At 45.0% G+C, this 21,283-nt stretch overlaps 1 protein-coding gene across 4 annotated transcripts in view; it reads right to left on the bottom strand.

Moving 5' to 3' along the window:
* Nucleotides 1-308: 308 nt before the first annotated feature.
* LOC8038471 overlaps nucleotides 309-21,283 on the bottom strand; it is a 69,692-nt gene continuing 48,717 nt past the window's right edge. For 3 of the 4 annotated variants that reach the window (XM_029982262.4, XM_040500797.2, XM_040500796.2), the window contains 5 exons: nucleotides 16,336-16,451; nucleotides 12,363-12,510; nucleotides 8,064-8,127; nucleotides 988-1,099; nucleotides 606-874 (listed from right to left, as the gene is read on the bottom strand). In XM_029982262.4, coding sequence (XP_029838122.1) covers nucleotides 999-1,099; nucleotides 8,064-8,127; nucleotides 12,363-12,510; nucleotides 16,336-16,451 — 429 coding nt within the window. In that variant the 3' untranslated portion in view covers nucleotides 606-874; nucleotides 988-998. Of the gene's footprint in view, nucleotides 875-987; nucleotides 1,100-8,063; nucleotides 8,128-12,362; nucleotides 12,511-16,335; nucleotides 16,452-21,283 lie in introns of all 4 variants that reach the window. The other variant, XM_029982322.3, reaches the window with a different exon arrangement.

Genomic DNA, 21,283 nt, shown 5'->3' with positions numbered 1-21,283 from the left:
AGCGCGAGGCTCCACTAGAATACCACTGGGGTTTCGGTGAGGCAGTTGGCGTTTTTGCAATGCGAAACACCCCCCAGTTAGCCCTTGACCTTTCGGGGGTGGTCTATCTGGCCCTTACACTCAAATGTGTTTCAAACCGCTGGTCTAAGGCTTCGCGACCTCAAAGGGTCTGCAGACCCCTTCTAAGAACTGTTGGTTTAGGCATTCTTTACCGTAAAATTATTTAGACAGAAAAGCGAGGTCAGCAAAGTGGAGGTTCTGCCCACACAGTACCTATTTCAAAATTAGGCAAAAAATAGCAACACGACTCTGTGCAAGTCAACGTTTTATTAAACCCTTTGCCACAACTTGTAACACTGCAGAATTAAGAGCCATATATTACAACAGCGGGCAGCTCCACAAACTTTGAGACCCCTACAGAAACAAACTGCAGTCGAATTACCGCTCAGAGCCTTCATTGCCCTGCATTAGCAACAGGCATAAATATCTGAAGCATAAATATGCGCAGAGGAAAACAAAACATGTTTCTCCGGCCAACGACAATACTGATCCATTCCGCTGGTCCCATGCTTTCCCTTTGCAGCACTCTTCCTGGGCACACTGTAATGCTGGGGTTGGTGCCACAAGCACACACTACTGACTAGCCCAAAACTTACAGGATGCATCAAACTTGGAAAAGTAGAAAAATATATGCTTTCCCAACAAACAGGAATTGGAAAGTCTTCCAGATTGACTAGGCCAAGACAAACACTTTGAGCTGCTTCGGTACGGCAAAACCACCTGTGAAACAGAAACGGCCACCAACGCCCGTTGGCCACTCAGGGAGCGGCGGCATCGAGGGACATCCCATCGTCTTGGCCACCATTGTCCACTCCTGCAGTGGGCAAGGAAGCCTGTTGTCACATCATTCACACGTCACTCAACAGCTATGTCACGCAGAGTATAGACGCTTCACACATGCACCAGATTAGAGCCGCCATTGCTGACCTTCTCTTCTCTCACCCAGATACCGAGCCACTGAAACTGGTGTTGACGAGCTCCACAAAGGCCAAAGCTCGGGAGAAGGACACAGTAGAATCAAACGTGGCAATAACCTGGCCTGCAATGGTAATGATGATGTGAAGTAATCGCAATAAGAGCAAACTAAAACTGAGGGTCGGTTGTGGCGGCGCCCATGAGAAGCTGCTGCAAAGCGTCTACACCCATTAAAGGGGCCACGATTTTAACGTGGAATTTGCAGCCTGTACTATTAATACTGTTTATCTAGGCACAAGTGAGAGAAAACACGCCACCTTACCTCGAAATGCTGAGATTCCGCTGCATAATCGTAAAGGAACAAACGCATTATTTGCCGATCTGTAGCCGCGCACAATGGTTACAGAAACTACAGTGTTGTACCATTGGGAGTACACGTAGGTCAACAAAATCGGTCCTCTCCACAGCTACACTTGGCCTCAGTCCCGTGGCGAACTGTCTTTTGTCTGTACTGCTCACTCGCTGCGACCTTTGCCAATACTAATCCTCAAAAAGTCAACGATTGCGGAGGGAGCGGGTTTTACAAACCACTGTTTTGAAAACCTTGCAAGTTCACAATGAAGCTTCTAAAAATCCCATTTTTTATTTTCTTAATTTCTTCTTTACAGCAAGGTATTGCAGTCGTATCTGAGTCGAAATATTACATCTCTGATTATTATTTTCTTATAAACCATTACAATACCTTGCTGTGAATAAAAAAAAAATTGGGTTTTTGAAAAAAAATTGGTTTTGAAGTTTCAAGGTTTTCGAAACAGTAGTTTATTAAATGTATGCAACACTGCAATTTAAGATACAATGTCAAATGTTTAATCAGTAAAAAAATGAATTCCCAGCTTTTGTGTGATGCCTATATGAATAAAGCATATTAAAGTTCGAAGTTCATTAAAGTTTGCCAAATATTGCCGAAGATTGTCAGAGACACAATTCGACATTGTCTTACAAAAAATTCAAAATATGAAAAAAGTAAATTTGGTCATTAAGTACAACCACCCCATTTTTAGATTGCCCCAAAAAAAGTTTGAGTGCAGTTACAGGAGAGAGGAAACGGAAGAAGGTCAAACACATGATTCCCGGTAGGCAGTCATGGGCACGTTACTAGTAAAAAGTAACAGTGTTACAGTTACAGTTACCTAAGAGGAAAAAGTAACTCTGTTACAGTTACAGTTACCGGTTTCAAAAAGTAAAGTGTTACAGTTACAGTTACTGCAAACACAGTAACGCCGTTACTTTCGCGTTACGGTAAAAAAATTGGACACAAAAAAGCACAAACTAAAACAATATTATTCTATTTATTACACTATAGTGAGAAGAAAGGTTAACTGAGAAATTAGAAAATTGTAACCCGAAGGGTGTTTCTTGTTTGCGTCATTCGCCGTTTCATCTTTTTGGTGTGCAAAATTTATTTGCAATAATTGTTATAACTTAGAATCAACCGTTTTTCAAAATTGTCATCGGCCCGCGTCACTGAACGTTTTGGTTTATTTGTCACTCCGAAACGAATGAGGACAGAGAATGTCACATAATTACCTTATGGGATATACTTGGTCGGAAGCAGGCCTAAACATAGCAGGTCAAACAGCTTCGGAAGAATAAAGGGGGAAAGGAGACAATTAGCTTCCGGTGTTCTACGAGTGTACGACGACCACCGCGGCGTTTGTGTCCGAAACGCCAACTGTAGAAGTCATGTTTACTCGAGCGGCTCCGAAGAGAATACAAGCACCGGCTTTCTGCACACTATGGGGACGGCTGCCTTGAAAACTAATAGGGATAGGAAACGGCGAACGGCTGGGTGTAAAAACGACAGCACGAACATATCCCAGACACAGTCCAGACGGAACACTCGGAGACATCGCAGGACCATCGACACCCACATATGGTCCCACAAGAGAAGAGTGAGCCAAAGTCGGTGAAACAGACATTGTTTGCCGCCTCTACAACCGCGGGCGCCGCTTCCTTTATCTCCCGGTTTCGTGCTGACTCCTCTCTCGTCCATTCTCGGTCGTGGGCTAAACCTGACCATTTTTTGTTTGTTTAATGCGTGGCCACGCTTCTGTTTTTCTTTTTTTTTTTTTTGTCAGCGAGGAGTTTTGAGAAAAATGCTTCAAGATGGCAATTTCACAATGTCCTGGGCAGTGGGTTCTAATTTATATAGTAGAAAAAGTAACTGTAACAGCCTAAACAGTTACAGTTACCCAATAAAAAAAAAAGTAACAGTGCTACAGTTACAAGTTACCAGGATTAAAGAGTAACGCGTTACAGGTAAAAGTTACCGGAAAAAGTAACTAGTTACCGGTAACGCGTTACTAGTAACTAGTTACTGCCCCAAGACTGCCGGTAGGCAAGAAGTTAGTCAGTTTTCCCCCTGCCACTTCACTAATCTATAACTTCAAACTTAAAAACGGAAAATTGTGCCCTCTTTCGTTTCAGAAATGTGCCAAAACATTTTTTTTTTTTTCAAAAATAAAAATTATTATTTTTTTTGTTTTTTTTTTGTTTCTACAATTTGAGATGAAATAACCCTAATGCATATATTTTGTTTCGTGTTTGCTATGTAAATATAACCAGTGCTATTCCAAACTTTTGTCGTTTAACTATTTCATGAACTATATGTGCTAATTATGATTTGGGTGGGGGGGCACAGGCATTCTGTAGGTTTTAATGCAAAAGCATTAACTGTCTCATGAAGTGAACTGGCGTTACCAGCTTTTGAAGCCGCGCACCAAATGGCGCTTCAGTTCCCCTGTCCCATGAAGCGAAGCCTGTAGCCTGCGGCAGCGATTGGATGGATAGGCACAAGGCTCCCATTGACTGGCGCGCGTCATAGTTTCAAGGAATGCCGCCCCATGGCACTGCGGGCCCCACGCCGGCAGCGCACCAATAAAAGGAACACGGTGGAGCGTGCTCGGCCGCTTCTGCTCCTCTCAACGGCAACGAACATGGACGCCTCAAGCATCTACATCATCGGCGGCCGCAACCTCGACAGTAGCAAAACCTGCCCGTCCTTGGAAGTACCGTATTTACTCGAATCCAACGCGCCGTCGATTGTAACGCACACCCATTTTTCGAGGTCCGAAATAAAAAAAGAAAACGCTATGACCTCGATTGCTATGCGCACCAGATTTTGTAGGTTGGATACAGAAATGAAACTTTTTCTCACTTGGAACAACGAAGGTTTATTCCAAATGCTTCAATCTTGCGATGAAATGAACGGTGCTGTCTCTCGCCGGCAAGGTCGTCATTACGACGACGGTCTGGTGCAGTGCCCGTAGGGCGGTATGCATCACTCGTCATCGTTGTCGGACGACTCCTTAACGCTGTCAGCACCTTAAGGGGAAACACTACACCGGAAGGCTAACGTTTGAACCGTTTGTCTTATTTGCATGAAATTTGCAGGGTGTACTCATAGCACTGGACAAGGAAGCTGTGGATATTTTCAACCCTATAAATTTATCCCACGACGAGTTACATAAAAGTTCATAATAAAAAAATGTATCTGCTGAGGAAAGCTATCGTTTAGAAAGGGTAATGAAAATGGCCAGTTTTTTTACTGGAACATACAGCAGAATACTTGCTTCAGACGACTATGAAAAGAAATTTCAAAAATTATAAAACTTATTCACAAAAAAAAAATATGGAAAAAAGCTTTTTTTTTTTTTGTGCGTTTGATTTAAAAGAAATATAAACTTTTCATAACAAAAGAGCATAAAAATGCAGAAAGTAAGTTCACAGTCGTGTTCTCCAGAAATTTTCAATATAGAAAAACCAAAATATATCTGCACGCATAATTTGATTATGAAATGATAGCTTCCTTGAACTGATATTTGACACAAAGTGAAGCTGAGATAAATGGACTTGAAGTTTCATGATGATGTTTTAAAAATCTATTTTTGCGTCTTAAATGTTAGAAATTCTTTCCAGCTGTGTAGGTGATGTCTTTCTCAAACTTCTTCTGATATACTGACACTGCTTTCAGCTATTTTCACTTGTGGATGACGAGTGCTACGCAGTGCAGCACACCTCACCAACATATAAAGAATAATTATTTTTTACATGGTTTGTCAGTGCACATTGACAAGACTTTGTGAGAGTGTTCCTTGCTATCCATACATGCCAAAAATTTGCAGTTCTGAATATGCATTTTTTGGAAAAAAAGGTGCAATTCAAGGTAGCGTCCCCCCTTAAAGCATTTCATCTTCGGTGCCGTCCATAGCGTTAGAAATTCCGCACTTCTTGAAGGCCTTGATGACCATGGCAGACGGCATTGTGCACCACGCATCTTTCGCCCATCCGGCGAAGTCCTGCAGCGACGCAAGTTTCTGGAACACTAAACGCACGTGATGCGGCCCGATTTTCATCACTCTCCGCGCACAATATTACTTTTCTTTTGAATCCAGCATCATAGTAAGCGCGGCGTGTCTTTGCAGTGGGAACTTCCATTCTGATATGAATGCAAGAAACACACGAGCTGGCTACGCTTTAAGCCTCTTAGCTTCTCAGCGCGTAATGGAGCGGCCATTCTGAAATGTCGATGGTGATATGGTAGCGCAGTTTTGGGTCGCACTCGATTCTAGCGCGCATGCTATTTTTGGACCTATTTCCCCAAAAAAAAGGTGAGCGTTAGATTCGGGTAAATACGTACACCGCAGACAAACTAAGGGACGGAATAACGCAGCACAACAAGCGAGGAGGCAGGCAGCGAAATGCACCATCGTTGTCAAGTCTCCGAATACACGGCGGGCGGAACGAGCAGCAGCGCAACGCTCTAGGAGACAGAACAAAGCCTTTCGAAAGTGTCAGGCGCGAGCGGATTGCGATTCGAAGCGTCTCACGTGGCAAGAGGACAAGGCCCTTCACCAACGCGAGGCGGAGGCAATCGTCGCAGGCGGCATTCTTTCGCACTCGTAAGAAGTGCTTAGGTGTCCTCAGACTTCTTTTACCTGCATTCTCGATATCTTGCAAAAATAGCTGTCAAATATATTTGAATTGATTAAATTTGATATCGCTGTGGGCGTTCAATGGGACCAACATTCTTGAATGTGACAGGAAACATATTAACCTAAAATATTTTAGTTAGGTTCTACTGTATCATTAAAAAGGACACATTTCAGCCAGGTTTTCAACTATGATGTTTGCTGACAAAACAGAAATGCACAAAAAAGTGGCTGGCACAGATAAAAGGCTTTACCACAGGCCTGCACCCCTCCCGCCCCCCCCCTCCCCAAACCCTATCGCCACTCAAGTCTTTCTGGGAAATAAAAAATAATGCAGTTAAGACTCGATCTAAAGAAGTTGAGGGGAGCCGCAAAATATTTAGTTACATAAAAAGTTTCATTAAACAAAAAAAAAAAAAAAAAATTCTGTGCATTAGTTGCAATAAATTTCAAGTTGAAAAGTCTAAGTTCTCAGAGAGCTACTGCACTACCGCAGTGCCGCACACCAAAAAAAGTGATTTACACGCACATGAAATCAGTTTGTGAAGGTGGTCCGCACCCCTAGTGCGTGAAAGAAGGGCACGAAAATTTATCTGCCTTTTCCTAGAGAGCTTACACATTTTTCTAAGGCCATTGTCTGTGTCCCTTCGTGAGAAAACTCCAAGAGCCAGCCGGGACTCACCTTGAAGTTCTCATAGTCATAACTCACGAGACATGCAAAAGGTGCATGCCTTTTGCATGTCTGGTAGTGCAACCAAGAAATATTTCAGCATTTTCTTCGAGAGTAAGCACTTCTCTTTCTCCAGAGGGGTTTTATTTCACCGCAATCCGGAGCAGACTACAGGAGGTCAGCACTAACTTCAGATATTGCACTCATCACATCGCTCGCTCGCTAGACCTAATGCGAGGCCTAGTGCCGCCATCTGTGCCATCTGTCGCATGCAACATAAAACCAATGAAACAACTGTCCGTTAGCACTATCTAGCGCAAGGGTGGCCAGGCGGACATATTCAAAGAGCCATAAAATGGAACCATTTTACGTGAAGAGCCGCAATAAAAGGGTGGGGGAATAAGGGGGGGTGTCACTGTTTCCGCCTTTATTTTTCCTGCTCAGTTGGTGGCCACATCGAATTCCACTCAGGAAGTCAGGAAGCAATTGCTCACTACGTTTCCTTATTGTGAGTTTCCATTTGGAAAACAAGGACCTCGTACAATGTGTAAGTGATGGCTTAAAGCTGACAAAATGCAAGCTGCCTTAATTAATTATTGAATGTGTTTATCTATTTACTTGTGTCTGTCTGTGTTTGTTTGTTTGGGGGGTGGTTAGGTTTACCAGGGAGCCACGAACCACACTTCAGCCCCACAAGAGCTGCATGATGCTTGCGAGCCACGGCTTGGCCACCCCTTATCTAGTGTAATGAACTCAGCCTGGAGTGCAGGGTTTGTCCTTACGAAAAAGCAAAACTTGGCCAGCAACAAACTGCGAGGCATTAAAAATAAAATGCATTTCCATTCCAATAACCTCCTTTTCCTCTTCTTTTTTTTTTTTTTTTTGGGGGGGGGGGGGGTGGGGGGTGGGAGGGGGGGGGGGGGAGGGAGATGTTTTTGCTAGATTGGTTTGATGGTCAAATTTTTTTTTCTCATTTCAAGTTTATAAAAGCACTGAGCCCCTTGGACCTTTGTGGGGGCACTAGAATTTGCTCATAAAATTGAGTTTCGCAAAACAAAATTTTAACTGTAGCCTCCTGTGCAAGCACCCCTGGTATACTGAATAGAGCCTGAACTGAAAAGTATAAGGACACCCAAAACATCTAGACCTTGAGAAAAAAAACTGGTCCGTATGCTCCACTTCCGTGCGAGAAATGCACAGGTGCACAAGCATAGACCATCTTGGCGTGCACTAGGCAAACAGCAGTCTGGCACACCACAGCAGAGCCCTTCTCATTGAGGAGGCAGAGGACCAAGAGATGAAAGCGAAGCATTTCTACAGCAATATTCGGCTATTCGTGGAGACCCAGTCTCCTTTCGGGCCTTGCTTAGACAAATCCCAGTGGATACGACGTCTAGCGCTCAACTAAGAGGTGAGAGGTGCCTTACCTAATAGTAGAATCTCCTCAATCTGAGAGCACAGCTCCCTCTGCAAATCCAAGAGCTCGGCCATCTGGGGTGAGAGAGCGAGGGTAAGGCAGTGTGCAATGCACATGGCAAAACTTCCCTTTTTCTCTTCTCTGCAGAAGAAAGTGCCATAGCTGCTACATTTTCTGACAGTGCAGGAACTCAGAAAGCATGGCAGGGAGAGATCTGCCTGCTCGCAGATAGGTAGATTAGATAGAGAAAACACACTTTCAAATGGGTGACACAATGGGTGCATTCTCTGTTCGTACACCTCCTGGGGCACAACTAGTGTTACTGAATACAGTATAGACCACTTACAATATAACCACTTATAGTGCAGGACCGGGTATAACGCGGCTTTTTTAAACCACCGGTTCGCCTCCCATAGAACTCCAGGTATTTACATACCGCTTAAAATGCAGGCACGCGAAGGGAAATGCCGGTTATAGTGCGGTTTTTGGAACAGCGCGCCGACTGAGCGGCGCAGCGAGCACGCTTCCCTGTGCGACACTAGATAACGGCGCGAGCCGCAATGGCCGCAAGCGGCACTCGCGGGGCAAGGAGGTTGCTCGAAGAAGCGGGGAGAAGCGAAGAGAGAGGCTTCAGTTGCCATAGCGACGGAGGGACGCATGCACATGTCGTTCACATGCGTGCATCCCTCCGCTGCGTTGGAAACAAACAACCGCAACGACAGACCAATCGCAGGTCGAGGAGAAGCGTTCGCGCGTTGCATGCCGGTCGCGGGCCGGCTGCTTCTATCCGCGAACATGGCGTCGGTTGTGATCGTCGACGTAGACGGCGTTAAAGTGAACTATGGCGTGGTGGAAGCTCATCGGTCCGCGTAAAGGCGCTATCCTTGACTGTGAATTTTCGTTGTGTGTCGCTATGATAACCGAGCACGTACTAGAAGGAAAGATCCACCTACTCGTGCGGCGATGTTCTGGCGGCACTCTCAAGACGGCAGAAACGCCCGTGTCGTCGTGTTTGTTTACTTCGACTACAGTGGTGCTTTCAGAGCATTTGTGTTTTCGAACATCGCCCGGATTTCTTATTTGGAGCATTTCATGCCTGTGCTCAAGTTGAAGGTATTACTGGCACGTACCGTATAAAGGATGCGAATTTTCACGCGTTTTCATCGCCGGATAAAAGTGATTAGGGTTAGCAATCCTGAATGCTCGCAACGTACGTCCGCAACCCGCAACGCCGTGAAAAGGCTGCACCAGGCAAAAGTTGCTCATTTCTTTCAAAATGTGTAACACACTTGAGAGAAAAGTGTACTAGTCTGGTGAAATAAAGACTTTCCTCAAACTAAGCTTTATTTTTCATCTAACATAAAATAAATTCTTTTAAAAAGGTAAGTTGTCTCATGGCATGTATTTTGGCCTGAAAAATTGATGTTTTGGTTATAGCGCGGTACCGCTTATAGTGCGGAGTTTTGCGACTCCCGCGACATACGTTATATGCGGTCTACACTGTACACTGTGTTAGAGTACCGATTTCTCTTTCTTTAGTGCTTAGCCAACAGACTCACTCTAGTTGAGTATGCTTTGATTTGCTGCGGGACCATTTGACGGCAAAAGTCACGTGATATGTGTGCCGTCACTATCACCATCATTGTCTCAAATCGCCACAATGATCCACAATTTTGGATCTAGCCAGCTTCTGCTGCAACACTCCAGGTCGCTTCTTCGCAGCCGCTTAGTGTTGTAACATACATCTTTCTTGGGAATTGTAAATGTTGCATATTTTGCAGTTCCAACATGCCTGGCTGCTGTGCCTTCGGGTGCAGAAGCAGGAACGGTAAAAGAATCTCCTGTTGCTTTCAGGAGCGAGTGCTTCAGCTCGCAAAGTAACTCCCGCAGCGTAAAAATGTGGCTTCGTTTCACAGCATGACGAAATGGCTGGTACCCGGCACGATAGCGTCCAAGCGTCCGCACACCCGCGTCTATCGTCCCAAATATATATATACAAGGTGTCACAAAAGAAAATTTACGCGGTCTTTTTTACCACAAAAATAAACTAGGCATCGCCGAACGCTCATTCTCCGCCAAAAGGTAGAGCTAGAGGTCACAACCAGATGCCAAAGTTTCAGCCCGATTTGATAACTTAATCAAAAGTTATAAGTGATTTTCTGAAAATTTCAATGGGAAAATGGCGGCCGACGGACTTTTCAAACACATGGGGCTCTATGAAACCAGAAACCGAAAACAGGAAGAAAATGGGCTCCATTTTCCCATTGAAATTTTCAGAAAATCACTTATAACTTTTGATTAAGTTATCGAATCGGGCTGAAACTTTGGCATCTGGTTGTGACCTCTAGCTCTACCTTCGGGCGGAGAATGAACGTTCGGCGATGCCTAGTTTATTTTTGCGGTAAAAAAGACCGTATAAATGTTCTTTTGTGACACCCTGTATATATATATATTTTTTTTTTTTTTAATATGCGAGACGAGACCCACGAGACGACGAGAGCGTGAAACGCAAGAAGGCGGGAAAACCATGCAAGACTGGATGGACAATTGATGCAGGGTACTTTGTGTCGGGCAGCCGCTTGCGCCACATAACACACGCATGGTCAATTTCGGTACTCAGTTTAGTGTCGGTTTTGAAAGGCGACCGGTCTTTTGGCGCAGGTTTGGCGCAGATTATCTATATTGTGGCAAAATGTAGCAGGATGTAGCAAGGTTAGCCCCTTGGCGCAGTTTGGCGCAATTGGCGCAGCAATCACATCACTGTGATAGGAACCCGTGGCTAAGCTAACGCAGCCCGCAAGCATCTCGTAACTGCGAGGCCCTGTTCCAAAGCCTCGAGCGCTACAAGCGTCATAAATTATAGTTTCACATCGTTGAATAATTTCCGCTCGAAAAGGAGCTCTGCTCATTTAACGTGTTCGCACATTTTGCACTATTCTGTTTTCTTTTGAACTGAGTATTGAACTGTCTAAATATTTGCTTCTCTTTCTCATGTATATAAACCGAAACGACAATACCACTACTAGGCTACAAGCGCGAGCTCCTTGCTCAAGGAGGCGCTTCGGCTGCACAAACTTTCGCTCAGCAGGAGCGATTGCTTAAGTTATAAGTTATGATCTCGGGTTTCTAGCTGTCAAAAATACCTTTAAAATATAAGTATTTCCTTATAATACTGCTATAAAAATCATCAGGAAAGTAAGAACTGCCGCATGAAATGGCATTTTTTCGTGCCTGTTAAAGTGAATTGTGCGACAGGGCAAGGAGCAAAAGTAGTCGTAATACTATGCAAATAAAAGCTAACGACAGTAAAACTACGAGCTTACAAAAAGCAGAGACCACAAGGTTCCTCCTCTAGAAAATCTCTGGTGTGTCGATAAGACAGTTGGCAGCTTGGCAACGTAAAACACCATGGGGTTTTTTTGTTTCTTCTTTTTTTTTTGGGGGGGGGGAGGTTCTGTTGAGATCCCTGAGATATTGCCAACGCAATGGCAGAGCACACTGAGAATGATCAGAGAGATCGGAGAGTGTCCTTCATGATAGGAAAATGCAAAAAATCGCTAAGTGCAAGGTTATTGGAGTAGGGAGTGGGAGAAACGGGTTCAAAGTTTTTTCGTTGCAGAAAATTTCGAAAAAGCGCAGCCCAATGATTTTAAGCACTACTGTGATGAAAAACCACGGTTGTGACCCTTTCCGGTCGTTTTTCTTTCCAACGCAGGAAGAAATTTTTGTCTTCCATAATGTCTCTGCAGAATGCAGCCTTCACAGTTGCGCCCTTTGGAACGGACCCTACGGAAATGTCAACTGCAGAGGCAATCCCTTTCACTGTCAACCACTGGTACCCCATAACCACTTGTTCCATTAGTGTAATCATGCTGTCGGATTTGCTGGTGTGTGACCAATCACTTCTGCACAATGTTCGGCCATCTTTGAACTGTCAAATCCACAAACAAACAGTTTTCACGCCAAGACGTCTCCTCCGCAAGTTTCACTGAGCTGAGGAACGTCGGAAGGCATCATCCTACGCAGGGGCAGTAAACTTAACGTAACACACAAGTATCCGAAGGTGAACATCGCCATTCCTAGTGTCCGACACGCTGGTCGGACCAGGCAGCGCCACAAGCGTTCAATAACCCTGTCAACATTGCCGCGTCTCTTTCTCTTCTTCCCAATGAAGCCCAGCATCGTTTAAAATGCCTCGCATGCTACTACCCGGTCACGTTCCGGAGAAAAAAATAATGAGACCTTACAACAAACTTGAAGGCCCCTCCGCTAATCTTTACATGGCCCCTTTTAGAATCTCCGATCTCACCTTTCCCTTGAGCAGGTGGTAGTCGATGCACTCTTGGCGGGGCAAGGAAACCAGGGCCACCATCTGGTGCGAGGCAAGCAGGCTCTCCGCCCTCCTCACCTCGTCCACAATCGCATCTCTCAGCTGACCGACGATCTCAAGGTCGGGTCTGCAGAGAATCCACACGGAGGACGTCAAAAGGGTGCAGCCCTGCCGTGCACGCAAAGACGCAGGTTCAAAGTGCAACAGACCCTCTCCATCCCCAGTGGCACACTGCACTCACCCAGGGGTTTTCAAACGTTTGGATCTTGAGGAACCCTTATTTGCCTCGAATGGTAGCTGAGAAACCTCTTTCGGGTCTCAGCATTGATCCACTAAAACAGCGCAGAAGCTTACAGTCCTTGCAAACAATAATAAACATATACAAAGGAGCTTTTGGCACATTATACATCACTGGGCGGCTGAGGCCTGCTAAAATAGTGCTTTAACTGGAAAAATGCTTTGCTTAGGGGAGGGACGGCTGAGGAAATTTGGGAGCTCGGAGAACCCATAAGGGCACTCTGGGGAACCACTGTATTCCTAGCAAACCCAGTTTGAGAACCCACGCACTAACCAACCATTGGATGAATGAATGCTAACGGCTATACCCTTTATACCGGGCGGTAGCTTGCGCCACCTAGTGTAGAAAGCAAAAAAAAAAAATTCGGGCTCCAATCCACGCAGTGAAAGTGGTTGGACAGCGAAGCTGTGGCATCACCTGCAACCATTGCCCACTGCACTATACCAAATGCCGCCGCTGGTCGCAGTATGCCACCACTGGTCGTACTGCTGTTTTTGTTTTCCCTTTGCCGCTCCTTGTATTCACGCTGCTCCTCGGGAGTCTTAACTATGCGTGGCCTATCCATAGCGGTGCTGCAACAATGAAATCAAATGCTATACTCGTAGCGTCCGTTGAGTTCGGATGTAAGGTGAAACGGAGTATAGGCGGCTTCTTCTTTTATGTATGAAAGTCTAGTGACGTCACTCCTCACGTCGCAAGTTGCCATTGCCGCGGGAGCTTGCGCAACAGTAATCTTTACCAGAAATCTATGCGGTGAGTGCTACGTCCTTTGCATTGTTATCAGGAATGCCTTATCAATTATCTGGTTCGGATGCTTGTTTTGTGCTTGTTCTTTATTGAAACAAATGTTGTGCTGTATGTTGTATGTATGATGTATGCACTTTGCGCTTCAATCACTGAAAAGTTTTTTGTTTTTTTGGGCTTTTTTTTGTGAGGACGCCGACACAAAAATGTCTCGACTAATGAGCCAAATACAGCTTCGCCATAAAAATGTGATTCCTCCCCTCGCCTTTCTACGTCAATTTCCTTCCTCTCTACATTTTTGTAACTACCACAAGGCAGTGTAAGATATCACCAGCATGAGCAGTTAGCAAGCAGTTGGTACCATTGTGGCTAGGCCAGCCAATGGACGCTGCCACAGTTTTTATTGATGGCCCAAAGTTGTTTACCCCATGGCCAAGTAGGCCGCTTTGTCTCGGTTCAACTAACAACCAACTGTTGGAAAACACTCGAAACAACTTTTAAATTACTGCAAGAACCTCCTTTTTGCAAATTTCGCAATAAAAAAAAAAAAAAAGATAATGCTAATAGAGGGTTCCACAGTAACGAATACATAGCATACCACTCCCACTTGCGAAATATTCCTTTGCGAAATTCACAAAATATCAAGCCACCAAAAATGAAGTCGTTTACAGTAGTTGATACTACTAGTAGTTGGCTAATGTCACAATGCCAAGAAGTTTATTAGGGTGAATGTATAGAATCTGGATCTTTATATGTAGGTAGGTTTATTTAAGTGCCACCAAACGAAAAAAAAAAACAAAAAAAACATGTGATACAACACGGACAGCAAGTGTTCCGAAATCCGTCTTTGGGGCATCAGAATACAAGAAATGACAATCAAAGAGAAAGGTAGAGAACAGGCAGGGAACTCGTGATAATTTCGTGGCCAAGCCTACGTCGTAATTGGTTGAGGTCAAGTGAAAAGAAAAGCATGCGGGCGCATCTTGAGAGTAAACTAACGCACAATGTGCGCAAGGAGCAGAAAAACTTACAAGCCGTATGTAAACCACAGAATGCACCAGTGAACTTTATAACTAGGGTTCCGATTTTTCGGTTTAAACCGATAAAAACCGATATAAGTACGCCGGATCCATTTTCAGAAATTCGGTTTCAACCGAAAAAGGTCAGTTTGTAGGTTCAGCATTTTTGTTTTAAACCGATAAAAACAAATAAAAGTAGTAGAATCCATTTTCTAAAATTCGGTGTTAACCGAAAAAGGCCACTTTGACCTTGTAGTCGTATCACAGAGCCGTGGCGAAAAAGTGGAACGACAGTGTCTATCGAAACGTGTCCGAATGTATGGGATACACGGATGCCATCACGACGTTATGGTTTAATGTGATCGGAACGTGAAGTCCAACATGCCCAATGACTTTGCCATGTACGAGCCTGTTTTCAAACTCGTTGTAAGGGACACTGACTTGATGAAAGCTCTGCAGCCAGAGTTTAGTGAGTACACGAAATATGTTGTGCTTGAAAACGTCGCGCCGTGTCTCTTTTGGCGGTCAGATTTGGTTGATTGGCCGATTTTGGCTCGGGCAGTGCTTCACCTCCTCAGCCTGCCAGTGTCCAGTGTTATTCTCAAAGCTCAGGGTCATATTAACAGGAAAGAAAGAGTGCGGGTCAAAGAGAACCTGGGAAAGTACATGTGTGTTTACTACAATAAGATCATGTAATGCTGGTGTACAGAAGGTGAAGTACCGTGTTTTTTGGGCATAGGCTTCATTTCTGACTTGTCTGTACTTCTGTTGTTGTCTTTCCTTGTTTCGTTTACGGTTGCACACATCTGCCAAAACTATTCATTTCTTTTTCAATGTATCTGTGCCGTTATTCTTTGAGTGATCACAAGTATCAGAGCTACAAGGATCGTCTGATTTGGTGTCCGTTGGTGTTTATTTCATATTCACCCAAAAAGACGGTCAACCTTCGTGGGCATAAATATACACCAAAAAAAAAATGGAAATTGAATTTCAAAATAAACACCAAAAAAAGTATGCCGAATTTTGAAAAAATAAAAACCAAAAACGTGGAACCCCATTTATAACCAATGTGAGGAAATCAGACATCCTGCTTTTCAAAATATTGGGGAGTTATTTCAGCAATGCATCGAAGTATCTCACATACAGTACAAAGAACCACAATGAAAACAAATTTTATGTCGGTACCTCACATCAGTTTCTAAAATACAATTTTTGAGGGTGTAAAGTACCGAGCGTCGGTATCGAAGGGCTATGCAGAATACAGTCCGGCACAGCACGGCGAAATTAAAGTGGAACCGTCATAAAGGCCCAGATACGGAGGCGCATGCTCAAACGCTGCAGACTGCTATACTCGCAGACAGCAGGGGGATCGGTGGCCGAGTGGTCTAGCGCACACCAGCTCGGAGCACGTGGAGCGAAAGCTCGCGCTGCAGAACCCAGGGATCCTGGGTTCGAGCCCCACCCCTGCCCGTTTCGATCTGGATGAGCATCGCACCGGCGTGCGGTCGTGTATCACTACTGCGTGATGCACGTTAAAGACCCCAGGCTAGCGGCTGTACCGCACTGGCTAAATTTCTCATCTACAGCTGGGAGACTCGTCGCCCCTGTGAGGCAGACCAAGTTCTAGGCTGTATAAACACACACACAACCCAATCTTTTTTTTTTTCGCAGACAGGACAACAACGGCAGGGAAATCTGCAGCTGTCCTGCCTCCAGCAAAAGCTTCCTACCTTTGACACCACACCTACAGCTTCCTACCTTTGGCGTCTTGTGAGCCTGAAATGTCCATGTGTCGCCAAAGCACAATAAAAGACAACGAGCACATGACCCCTTCTGAAGCTAACGGCTAGGCAAGTTCTTCTTTGTTCAGAGGTCAAGCTGGGTAACTCACATGGCCTCTTGCGAGCCACGTGCCAAAGCGGCAAGCGAGCCGCTGTACTGGGCATGGCGGGCCTTGTACTCCTTCAGGGCACGATGTAAGTTCGACAGCTCCGTGAGGGTGTGCTCCTGCAAGACAGAGAGTAACCTCAGCAGTCAGCCAACACATCCTTTCAACTAAGCAAGTTTCAACAGCCAGAATATCAAGAAGGGGTGGAGAATGGATGCTTTGGCTCCACTACCTTCATCGCACCCAACTGGAGCAGAGCAATGGGCTGGGCACGTATAAAAACTCCCAGAGATGCCATGCACAGGACAAAAGTGTGTTATGCTCAGGGTGATTACCCTTGCGCACACAGTCAAATGCCCTGATAACAAATGCCATTACCATGAAAATGCCCATTTGGTGAGGTAGAACAAAGCTGTGATGCCCTCGGTGATACCACGAAAAGAAGGGCCATTCGAGTAAATGTGCCAAGCCAGAATACTTTTTACCAAAGTCAGTGATGGGAGCGGCATTTCACTTTTTGTAGCAGGAAAAATATTAGTTTGGAGCAGCCACTGACACTTTGAAGTAGATGCCAACATTTGTTAGCACATCACTTGAGAATGAAAAAGTGATTTTATGATAGTGATTAAGGGTTCCTCTTTCATATTTCAGCATATGGTTTAATTTACAATGAGTATTTAAAAATGGTTGAAAAGAGAATCATAGTGCAACACTTCATTGGGATAAATTCTTGCTCCCCTCTTCATTCTACACTCGGTAGTTTGTTTAGCCTTTAAATATAATTTCTGTAAAATAGCAGGAAGAACCAGCATATCTGCTAACACGTCTACCAATAAAAATGCATCCCATAAGTTTAATGAACCTAACAAACTCAAGACTCCTATATCATGAACTGCAAAAACCACCCAAAAATATTTTATAAAAATCTACGCTTGTGCTTTAGTTGTGAATCAGCTCTTTAGCGGCGTAGGAACCAGAGTTAGTTATGTCAAAGGTCGCTGCTCTTTCGATCGCCAGCTGCACGGGAACTCAGCTCTAGCCGGTTGATTTGCAGCATCAAAGTGAGACATGATGGCATTCGTCATCTCCTTGCACAAGTTCTTTCATCGGCCGAACCAATCAAGTGCAGCAAATGTTTGTGGTTGTGTCCAAGCCTTCAACTGTGCTCCGACCTAAAATGAAACTAACTATATGAAGAGTAGAGACGCTGTGAAATTCATATTAATGCAAAAGCATTATATGCCCCCTTACGCGAAAATCCAGCGGCGGCAGCGCCGTGACCGAGCGATGGTACCAAAAATGGCCGATGGTGCAAAGATTGAAAACTTGTCAAAAATGCTCGGATTAACATCAAATTTCTCAGAGAGATTCCTGTAAACAAAGTAAATTAATAGCTTTGAAAAGAAAACTTAATACATTTGGGTCTGGGCGGGAACCAAACCTGGGCCTCCGGGGTGCGAGACGAGCACGCTTCCCCGACGCCACGGCGGCTTCACGGTTCTGGCTGACTAAAGGTGTGCCTAGTGCATGCGTCATTGCACACGTCCCGTCGCAGCCATCTGGCTGACTAAAGGTGTGCTCTAGTGCGTGTGTCATTGGGCATGTGACGGCGCAGCCAATGGAGAGAAAGTGGCGCCACGTTACAAATGTATAAAATGAGCGTGCTGCCTCCTGCGCGTCACTAAAGGTGACACCCAAGGCCAACGGCTGCGAAACACTTCCCTTGCTTTCTCTTCTGCAATACTCTCTTAGTCTCTCCCGCGCATCACTTGCTCTTCGGATTTTCATTGGTGCTGTCTCTACTGCGATGGACTCTGAAGTATTTACCTCAGCGGCAGCTGTGAAATGTGGTCGCCCACGAAGGTATGCCTCAGAAGAAGCAAGGGAACATAGTAAAATTCATCGTTTTGCGGCAAAATGGTCCGAATATTTCCAGTCTGTGGCCAAAGTATACACAAACACACACACCGAATCAGTAGAAAGAACTTTAATGCACATCGAAAACATCAGTCGAAAACATTTTACCAAGAGGATTATAATGCTTTCGCATTCCCACACGTACCGTAAAAACCCGCGTATAGCCCGGGTTTTTTTTCTAAATTTTAGGGTGTGAAATTTCGGCCCCGTACTATATGCGAATCTCAAAACATTTCGGCCCGAATTCACAGTTTTGGTTTCGGTTTCGGCATTGAGGGGTGCTAACATCATCATTAGGTGTCTGCGCGCTTCTGCGTTAGGTAGCGTTAGTGGTGTTGGTGGCGATAGTCCTAGAGACCTACAGGACAGGCGTGCAACAGTGGCCATTGCAATCACTTGGCACACATCACGACGGCCACAATTTTCTGTGATTTTACATCATGTCAGGACCGCGCAGGCAGTACTCGGCTGCTTTTAAAAGAAAAGTTATATCTGCTGCCGAAACCATTGGCAACTGTGCTGCGGAGCGGCAGTTCGGCGTGAACGAGCAGAGCATTCGCGGTTGGCGGAACCAGAAGGAAGCCCTTTTTGCATGCAGCGGCCAGAGAAAAAGTTTCCGGGCACCGAAAAATGGAGCGCTTCCCGAAGTGGAACAAGAACTGACGGACTTTGTTCGGGAGTAACGAGCTGCACATCTCGCGGTGAACATCGAGCTGCTGCAAGCAAAGGCAAGGGAGATCGCTCCCTTGCCTCGCCACGGGCCTCGCCAGCCCTGCTCTGCGCATGGATCGCCGAGACGTGGGCCTGCATTCTTGAGGCGTTGGTTTGTCGTGCCTTTAAAAAGTGCTCCATTTCAAACGCGCTTGATGGCATGGAGGATGAGGTGCTGTGGGAGAACATTTCCGACGAGGGAACTTCGGAAGAGAGTGCATCAGACGAGGACGACGAATAAGGTGTAATGTAAATAAATGCATTTTTCTGTTTTTCTTCAACTATATTCACGTGAAAACGTTTTTTCTCGCGTTTTCTATCCCCGAATTACACCTCGGACTGTATGCAGATCCGAACTATACGCGGGTTTTTACGGTAAGTAGTGTCTGCCGAATTTTTTGTACAATGTTTCTTTCCTTCTACTTCTTTGAATATTAGGGTCGACAAAATATAAAATATTAATTTTTTTGCTTTAAAGGGCAACTCCGCTTCATTTTTGGTTTTGAAAAAACAATGCAGTCCTCTTCAGTATCGCCTAGGAAGACCACACATCAAATATTACGGCGCAGTTCTGTCAAAATGTTTCTTAAACGGTCGGGCAAATTTTGCAACTCGCCAAGTTGCCAAAATCGGCTGACTCGAGCGGGCGAATTGAGGCGCAACCAACAGCGCAGTCAAGGCTACGCCACGGGCGTAGCCAACATTGAGCTAAACGTCATCACTATTGCCCTCTTTTGCTTGTTTTTACTTCTCCGGGCGAGCGTAGCACATGACATAAGCAACGTTACCTCTCGGTGCTCAGCGGTGTCCACGTGGTTGGCGTAACGCGCCTGCACAGCGCGCTTCTTGGGAGCCGTTTGGCCGCCCGCGGTGGTCCCGCCGTTACCGCCATCTTCTGCATCACAACCGCCGTCGTCGTCTCACCATTTGTGATTACTGTCTCTCGGATTTTCATCCACACTACAGACACCACGTGCGCAGACTTATGCCGCAGTTGTGCAGACGTCATTGAATGTCGGATATACCAAAATGTGTCTAAGAGTGCGGTGCATACAACACTTGCCCCTGGCACACGCCCGCCCCAATCCCGCCTGTCCTCGGGCCGCAGATCATGTGACATCTCGTACCATGTGATGGCCATGTTCTTGGCGACCCGAGGCCAATGTTGCGAAACGGAGCCGAAGTTTCGGTTTCCGCTAGTGTTCAAAATTATATTTAAAAAAATACAATCTAAGCTCATTACAACAGACCTGGTTACAACATACATTACGATATAACATACCGATTCGTGAAGTTCGGCTGGTTTTCCTCTACACAAAATTGACTCAATTTCATCTCTGCATACAACATACCCCTTTTACAACAGACCAAATTCTTAGTCGAAATCAAGGTCTGTTATAACGAGCTTAGACTGCATATCCCATTTTTTGCGAAGCAAACGACATAGCGTCTTTTACTAGGACTTTTTGGTTCTAAATCACTCATTATCCCGAAATCTTTGGAATCAAGCGGTGTTGCCCTTTAAGCACATCTCGGCACAGGTATGGCACAATTCTTAACAAAAATGGCATTGTGGTGCAAGATGTAGCAGACTCATTCATGGCGCGATTGGGCACAAATGGTGGCATTGTAGTGCAAGATGTAGCAGACTCATTCAAGGCACGATTTGGCACAAATGGTACAGCACTTCCATCACTGCAAATTACAAACAAAAGGAAACATTCCATAACAAACTGTGTGAAAAACAATCCGACGGTGAGGACGATAAACTGAATGCTGCCAACATAAAATCCAAGAGCACAACATTACCTCCCCCTTACAAAAAATGCATTCAAGCAAACAAAACTTATCAGAACTGATAACTGCAATAGCACAAGTAAGAAAATATCTTCACACTGTGAAAGCACGAGAAAGAAAATGTCAGCATCAAAAAGCCGAGGCCCATTTCCTCCGAGTTCAATGTGCTACGACTACCGCAACTAATTCATGTTTAACAAATACAGAACCTCACTGATATGTTTTTGAGGGGACCGGGGAAATAAAACATAAGATCCAGGAAAACGCAAGGAACGAGAATGCCATTCGGGGAGCGCTAGAGGTGAGACTGGTAGCAGGTGTCACAAAACAATTAATTTTCTTGCAAACATTCATAAGTGTGAACTCAAATAGGCTCAGAAAAAATAATAAACATACTGTAAAAGTTTGCAGGCGCGATCTCAAACACGTTTAGAAAAAGTTTGTAAACATTCATTGGGTGTGAATTCAAATACGTTCAGAAAAAAAAAAAGTTGGGGTTCCAATCCACACAGTGAAGGTGGTTGGT

The sequence above is a fragment of the Ixodes scapularis genome, unplaced genomic scaffold, assembly GCF_016920785.2.
Source record: "Ixodes scapularis isolate PalLabHiFi unplaced genomic scaffold, ASM1692078v2 PGA_scaffold9__187_contigs__length_104089568, whole genome shotgun sequence".
Classification (NCBI taxonomy): Eukaryota; Metazoa; Arthropoda; class Arachnida; order Ixodida; family Ixodidae; genus Ixodes; species Ixodes scapularis.
Note: the sequence above shows the minus strand (reverse complement) of the source record. Positions and strands in the feature narration are given on the sequence as shown.